This window comes from Engraulis encrasicolus, chromosome 7, assembly GCF_034702125.1.
Source record: "Engraulis encrasicolus isolate BLACKSEA-1 chromosome 7, IST_EnEncr_1.0, whole genome shotgun sequence".
NCBI lineage: Eukaryota > Metazoa > Chordata > Actinopteri > Clupeiformes > Engraulidae > Engraulis > Engraulis encrasicolus.
Window position 1 is genome coordinate 22072896 of NC_085863.1, and position 7527 is coordinate 22080422.

The window sequence follows — 7527 nt, forward strand, 5'->3', positions numbered from 1 at the left end:
ACGAATAATTCGAAGAACTGTGTGTAGCAGGGGGAGGAGTTTGTAGCGACTACGCCACCTAGAGGCAGGGCAATTTTACCTCCAGGAAATATCTAAACCTTAAATTAGCACAAGTTCGAAATACACAGGACAGAGACGGGATCCCAAATATAATTCTCTTTTATTGTTGTACAAATGTGCAAGACAAAAATATTAAAACAATGTGCAAGGTCGCAAAAAGCCCGATCGGGCACAGTACACAGTAGCGGGGGAGGGGCCCCCGAGAGGGGAGAGGCGCGTGAGAGAGAGAGAGAGAGAGAGAGAGAGAGAGAGAGAGAGAGAGAGAGAGAGACACAGAGAGAGAGAGAGAGAGAGAGAAAGAGAGAGAGAGAGAAAGGAATGAACCTGGTCGTGCAGCCTGGGGCACCACTGAGATCACTAAACCTATAAGGATCTGTAGTACTACTTATCTTTCACTGTGTGCGCACACAAGGGGTTCCTCTCACCACCAGGCTGCCGACGTACTACACTCAATGGGTTCCACTAGACCAAAAAAAGGGAATACTAGTAAGGACTCTCTCCTTCACACACATACACTCACACACATACACACTCACGCACCCTAGGCACTACCCAAACTGCTGAGGGAGGTAGCAGTTACCAAGAGTTCCCTGATCCCACCTTAAACCCAAAATAAACACAATAAATGCAAAATAAAGTACATGCAAAATACAGTAAATGCAGAATGAAGTAAATTAAACACACAGATAATGCACACAGTAAATGAAATGAAAAGAAGGATAAATAAACAAAATAGGCACTGCACACATATAACCCTTAGCAACAGGGATAGCTATAGCTACCAGCACACAAATAGTTAAAGCAAGCAGCAGAGCACACAGGCATGCGGGAGCAGGGCAAGCAAAATGGGAGCATGCAGCAAACAAAATAAAGAAAACCAAAATAAACATGCAGAAGCAAAATAACAAAACATGCAAAAGTAAATCAAATGAAAAGAAATAATAACTTGGCGAATAGTGGGCAAGGGTCCCGAAACTGCGCACCCTCAGACACACAGAAGCAGGGCAAAGGGGTAAGCGTGGCCAGCAAGCGGGGTACTTCCCCAACCCCAGCAGAGCAAAGCACAGACAAGCAGCAGGTGAAGCAGGGGCGAAACAGAGATTCTAACCAACTTATCCAGCGAAACAGCAGCCGAAGAACATGTAGGCGCACCACACTGGCTGGTTCTTGCCGGAGGGGCCGCCGATGAAAGCTACAAATATAGAAAAGTTGCTATCAGTAATGCGTACTGGAGTAAGGAAGTGGATAAGAGAGCAGGCAGGCATTATACGCACCTTAAAACAAGCGAGTCACCGGCACAGCGTTTCCAAGGATCGCCACGCCACACCAATTACCTCGAGCAGGCTAACTGGCTACAAACATCAAGATGGTTCGTATTAGGGGGGCAGCAATAACAGAAGGACATCTTATCGAGAGGATGGAGACCAAACTCACCCTATCAGCCAGCTCCTGGCTCCTAAGCGCCACGTAGGTTACAGTGCGCTTCAAACGATCACAAGTGCAGGTGAGTAACGCCGCTCTGCAAAAGGAAGCGTCGCTATAATTCCCAAGTCACAGAACTCAATTGCCGGTAAATACAACAGAACACATGCTCACCTTCGCAGTTCATCCGCGGCCTCTCGGTGGCCAACACAGCCCAACCTCACACCAAAACAACAGGTCCCAATGGAAACGGAAGCGAGACAGGAAACCAGGGTCCACCCGGATAAATAGACTTAAGCCCGCCCCTTGCTGTCAATCACGAGCTGTCAATCACTCCTATTACGCAATGCCAACTCCATCCTGCTACAATCCACCCCCCCTTTGTGAATCGCCGTCCCGGCGATTAGGGCTCTGAAGAAGCCTGACTTGTTCCAATGGCGTTCGGGATGGAAACAGAGGCTGGGTGTGTCACCACCCCATCTGCTGATCCACTTACAGGCCTTGGTAAGTGGTGGACATTTGAGTGCTGTCCTGCGGTGGAACGGGATGATCTTCGGACAGTGCTGCCCTGGGTCTCCTCACGGGCCGGAGGCTCGAGGACCGCGGTCACCACAATAGCCGGTGGCTGTCCAACCACCCTGGAAGATGACGGTACTACCACAGCAGATCCCTCCACTCCAGGCTCGCCCACTGCCCGGGGCGGTGATGCTCCTGAAGATACGGACGGGTTGTGGATGTTGACTAGGGGCAACCCCTGGCACACGGCCATTAAATCCATTTCTTCAGCTGACTCTAGTTCAGTGGAGGATGTTTCTTGAGGCGCACTGCTGGTGGGCGCCTCATGTGGATCAACTGACGTGGGTGGGTGGGTCCCCAGGACAGCCTTCAACAAGGACCGATGGACATGTCGAGTCTGGTCAAGACTGTGCACGGGAGCTATCGTATATACAGATCCGCCTGCGCCAGGCGCCTTAACAACCCGATACACCACCGGGCTCCACAGGTCCTGGATTTTGTGACGCCCCCGTACGCCAACATTGCGTAAGAATACCAACTGACCCTCCCCCAGTGGTGCATCACGCACCTGTGAGTCATGGTTCCTTTTCCGACGGGCCGCGGCGGTCTCCAGACGGGCTCGAGCCCCGTCAAAGGCAGTCTGCAGTCGGACCTGATGTTCTTGCAGCCATTCGTGAACACCCCCCCCAACAGGATCCTGAACCCGGCCCAGGAGGAAATCGAGGGGCAGTCTAGGCTCCTGTCCGAACATGAGGAGGAAGGGGGACTCACCCGTCGACTGATGGGGAGTAGTGTTGTAACAGTAGAGTACCTGCGGTAAACACGTATTCCAATCCCTCTTCCGAGACACTGGCAAGGTCCGAAGCAAATTGTGCAGGGTCCTGTTAAACCGCTCACACTGGCCATTTCCGGCCGGGTGATATGGTGTGGTGCGCGTTTTCTGAATCCCGTAGAACCCACACAACTGCTGAATGAGGGAGCCCTCAAAGCTCCTACCCTGGTCAGAATGTATTCGGGAAGGAACACCAAACTTACAAAACCACTCTGCTACCAACACCTGAGCCACAGTGGAGGCACGCTGGTCCCGAGTGGGAATCGCCAGGGTGTATTTGCTGAACACGTCCGTCATGACCAGGACGTTCTCCTGTCCATTACGGGCGGGCTCCAATACCGTAAAATCAATTGCAAGGACCTCGTTGGGCCGTGAGGCCAACAAGTGCCCCATGAAGCTTTGTGCCGCTGGCTGAGAATCCTTCGCAACCTCACATCTCTCACATTTCCGACACCACTCCGCAACGTCGATGGACATAGTCGGCCAAAAGCATCGTGGACTCAAGAGCTCAAGTGTTCGCTCTATCCCTTGATGACCATGCACTTGGTGAACTTGGGTCAATACCCTGTTTTTCAGGGACTCTGGCAACAACACCTGGAGAATCGGTTGTCCGCCATCCGAGCGGAACTTTTGGCGGTACACGATGCCCCCTTCCTCCACCAGGCGATCCCACTGCTTGAGCAGGCGTAAGACCGGTTCCGGAGTAACCTGGCGCTCATCAAAATTAGGCCGCCGCTTCCTCCTCCAAAACGCCATCGCCCCCCGAATCGTGGGGTCAGCCTGTTGGAGCTCCGCAATCTCAGTGGAAGAGTGACCGGGCAAAACAGTCATGGCAGCTTGAATTACTTCAGCCGGTGCAGGCTGCAACACTTCCTGGAGTGGCCTTGGAAGGGCAGTACCAGGGGCCAGTGTCTCCACTGGACCAGAAGGATGCTGGCGGGACAACGAGTCAGCGTTTCCATTGCTTTTGCCTGACCGATACTTGATGTCAAAATCAAAAGAGGCTAGCTGGGATGCCCAACGTTGCTCAAGGGCACCCAACTTAGCGGACGACAAGTGACTGAGCGGGTTATTATCTGTGAAGACAAGACACCGCTGCCCCAGGAGGTACTCGCGAAACTTTTCCGTCATGGCCCATTTAAGGGCCAAAAACTCAAGTTTCATCGAGCTGTAATTTTGCATATTACGCTCGGTAGGTCGCAGCCCACGACTGGCATAGGCTATCGGCCTGACCTTGCCATTTTGTTCCTGCGATAGCACGGCTCCCAGCCCCCCATAGCTCGCATCAACCTCAAGAATGAACGGGAGGGAGAAGTCCGCATAAGCAAGGACTGGCGCAGTTGTGAGCTTCGTTTTCAAGGCCTCAAAGCTGCCCTTGCATTCCTCTGACCAAGGCCCAAGATGCCCCTGACCACCCCGTTTCTTTGCTCCAGGTGTCCCGTGTTCTGCCACTAACCGGTGTAAAGGAGCGGCCAATTTGGCAAAGCCCTCCACGAAGCGGCGGTAATAGCTGGCGAATCCTAAAAAGGAACGCAGCTCCGACACAGTGGTGGGCTGCTGCCACTTGGACACCGCCTCAATTTTACCCGGATCAGTGGCAACACCTTCAGCGGAAATGACATGGCCCAAGTACCGCACTTCTTGTTGGAAAAAGGCACACTTTGGGAGTTTCGCCTTCAAGCCCTCATGCTCCAGCCTACCCAATACAGCGCCCAGCCGCTCTACATGCTGCGCTACGGTGGAGGAGAACACCACAATGTCGTCAAGGTACAAGAGGAGTGACTGACACTGCTGGTCACCGAATATGCGCTGCATGAGGCGCTGAAACGTGCTGGGGGCGTTACAGAGCCCAAAGGGCATCCGGTTCCATTCAAACAACCCAAAGGGCGTACAGAAGGCGGTCTTGGGCCGATCCTCTTCCCGAACAGGAACCTGGTTGTATCCGCTGGCCAAATCCAAGGTCGAGAACCAGCGGGCCCCAGTCAAGGCATCCAGGGATTCCTCGATCCTCGGCAAAGGGAAGGCATCCTTCCTGGTTTTCGCATTTAGCTGTCGGTAGTCCACGCACATGCGAAGACTACCATCTTTCTTTTTAACCAGCACGATGGGGGAGGCGTACGGGCTACTGCTGTCCCGGATCACTTGTGCCTCCAACAATTGGTTGATGTGATCTTTAACCACCTCGTACTCAGACGGGGGTATGCGTCTGTAACGCTGACGAATCGGAGCGGTGTCTAACAAGGGAATATCGTGGGTCATGAGGTTAGTACAACCCAAGTCCATGTCATGAGCGGAGAATACATGAGTGAACCTATGGAGGAGTGACCGCACCTCCCCTTGTTCGTCAGTGGACAAGGATGCCAAATCCATAGCCTCGATCTGGGCAGACACAGACGGGGCTACGGTCTGGGACGAGACTGTCGCAATCTGAGAGGGCACCTCGGAAACTCCCACCGGAAGGCTAACAACGTGAGCCACATCCAGTTCTCCCAAAACGGTGCGGGGGTAAAGCGTTACATCCGTCAAACCCACATTGACGATGGGTATAAAGGCAGTACCGTAGGTGACCCGAACTAGTGCAGGGGAGGCCAGCAATCCAGCAGGTAAGCCCGAATCTGGTGGCTCGAACAGTACCGTAGTCCCAGAATACTGTGCCGAACACGTCGCGGCCACTAACTGCATCATTCCACCTGGAATGCGACAAACCTTCTTCCCCCGTACCTTCACTTTCCCAGGGGCAGCTGGGAAGTCCAGCGCACTGTTGCAGTGCTGTAGAGCCTGCAAGACCGAGGAGGGGGCTGTGGACACCTCAGGAAGGTCAAAGAGAGCAAGGCCATGGTTTCCAAAAAGCTCCTGGTAGCATTTCCGGATCACATTCATCCCAAGGACACCCGGGACTTTTGGGGAAAGACCGCCTGGTGGATCTCGCACCACCAACACCCCACATTGTGGCATGACCTTTCCGCAGAGCTCAATGTCAAGCTCTAAGTAACCCACATAGGGAATGGCCAACCCATTGGCTGCCCTCAACTGTAACCAATGACAAGACTTGAGGCGCTCATTGCCCCAAGATGCAAAATGCTGCAGGAAAAAGCTTTCCCTCAAGGTCGACACCATGGAGCCGGTATCTACCAGGCAGGGCACTTTGACCCCACCCACAAGCACATCAAGATGCGGACATGAAGACATTAAAGTTGAAACCCTCCCCAAATCCCGTGAGCCAATAGCGGCCCCAACCGAACTGTGGCCCTGAAGTCCGGTGGGCGCTAGTTTCCCGAATGCGGAGTGGAGCTGGAGTTCCGGGCTGCAGGTGGAGGTGTAGGGCCAGAAGGCTGGAAGCGAGAAAACGGAAGAGGAACGGTGCAGTCTCTGGCAAAGTGTCCGTGTTGCTGGCAGCGTCTACAGATCAACGGACCATCGCGGGGGGATCGAGATCGTGGCATTGAATTCTGTAGGAGGGTGAGGCCTTCGTTGAGCTGCTGTAGCTGTTGTTGTTGACACTTCAGCTGCTCCTGCTGGACCTTAAGCAGTTCCTTCAGTTCACTCACTTCGGTGGACTGAGACCTATCCGGCCCGCGAGGAGGGTTGCCATGGACCCCATACTGAATCCCAAACGCAGAGGGGACTGACAAGCTGCGACCCCGTGCCCCACCGGGTAGACCCTCCCGTTCCCAACGAATCGCTTCGGTCCGCACTTCCAACAGGGTAGACGCAGGCTCCCGACGCACCTTCTGCTTCAGTTCGCGCCGGAGAGCGCCATCGAGAACATATTCTACAAACTGGTCTCTCAATAGTGTTTCTGTGTTAGTCATGTTGCTAGGCGCCCGTTCCTTCACTTTCGACATTAGGCTCATTAGGGCAAGTGAAAACTCCTGCAAAGTCTCCCCTTCTTGTTGCTTCCTAGAAAAGAACGCCTCTTGCAAAGCCACATACGAGTCTGAACAACCATACACTTCCTTCAACACTGCTATGATCCTGTCTGGGTCAGCACGATCGGTTGGACGGTATTTGAGTTCCTCTCGGGCCTCCCCTTCTAGATGGTCATAGAGAAAGAAGGCTTGGTCGGCCCTAGCCAAACGTCTCACGCTCATACAGGCCTGTGCCTCATCAATCCATTCGTTCAAGTCAATGCCAGTTTTCCCCCTAAACATTGGACATTTTTTATCCCGTGGAACAAAAACCAACCTTTCTGATGTCGATGCACTGCCCGTAGCAGAAGGCGATGGCGTGACTGCCTCTTGGGTCACTGTACCAGCACTCGCAGGAATCCGTTCTTGGCGGAGTCTTTCATTATCCGCCCTCAACTGCTCCAATTGATTTCTCAATTCCTGTAATTCCGCTTCCATTACCACAGTATCACACACACTGCTAAGGGAATAAAGGGACAACTGTCCTAAACGTCACCGCCTACCTTCTTATTGACCGTCCACCGGCTGCTGTTTCGCTGTTTCGCCTGTCCAAAAAAAAAGGAAGAAAACAAAACAAAACAAAAAAACCAGGGCAACCCCCAACAACCCACTATTACTGGTACCCCAACCAAAAACACACAAGCAGAGTTTGGCACCTTAATTTCACACAGTACAACAACAAAATTGGGACCCACGTCTCTGTAATAAGTATGTGTAAATCCTGCCGACTACGCCAAATGTAGCAGGGGGAGGAGTTTGTAGCGACTACGCCACCTAGAGGCAGGGCAA

The 7527-nt window shown here is 53.0% G+C and overlaps 1 protein-coding gene across 6 annotated transcripts; it reads right to left on the minus strand.

The window, feature by feature from the left end:
* Nucleotides 1-377: 377 nt before the first annotated feature.
* Nucleotides 378-7104, minus strand: LOC134452615 (retrovirus-related Pol polyprotein from transposon 412). Of its 6 annotated transcripts, none has more exons than XM_063203091.1 (5): nt 1657-6019; nt 1495-1579; nt 1335-1408; nt 1213-1252; nt 378-522 (listed from the first exon to the last, which is right to left on the minus strand). In XM_063203091.1, the coding sequence occupies exon 1, from the start codon at nt 6017-6019 to the stop codon at nt 1886-1888; it is 4134 nt and encodes a 1377-aa protein (XP_063059161.1). In that variant the 3' UTR covers nt 378-522; nt 1213-1252; nt 1335-1408; nt 1495-1579; nt 1657-1885. The 6 variants fall into 6 exon arrangements, 5 of the variants coding, with proteins under 5 accessions (XP_063059161.1, XP_063059160.1, XP_063059159.1 ...); XM_063203090.1 differs by having other exon boundaries at nt 1335-1412; XM_063203089.1 differs by having other exon boundaries at nt 1335-1579.
* Nucleotides 7105-7527: the final 423 nt, after the last annotated feature.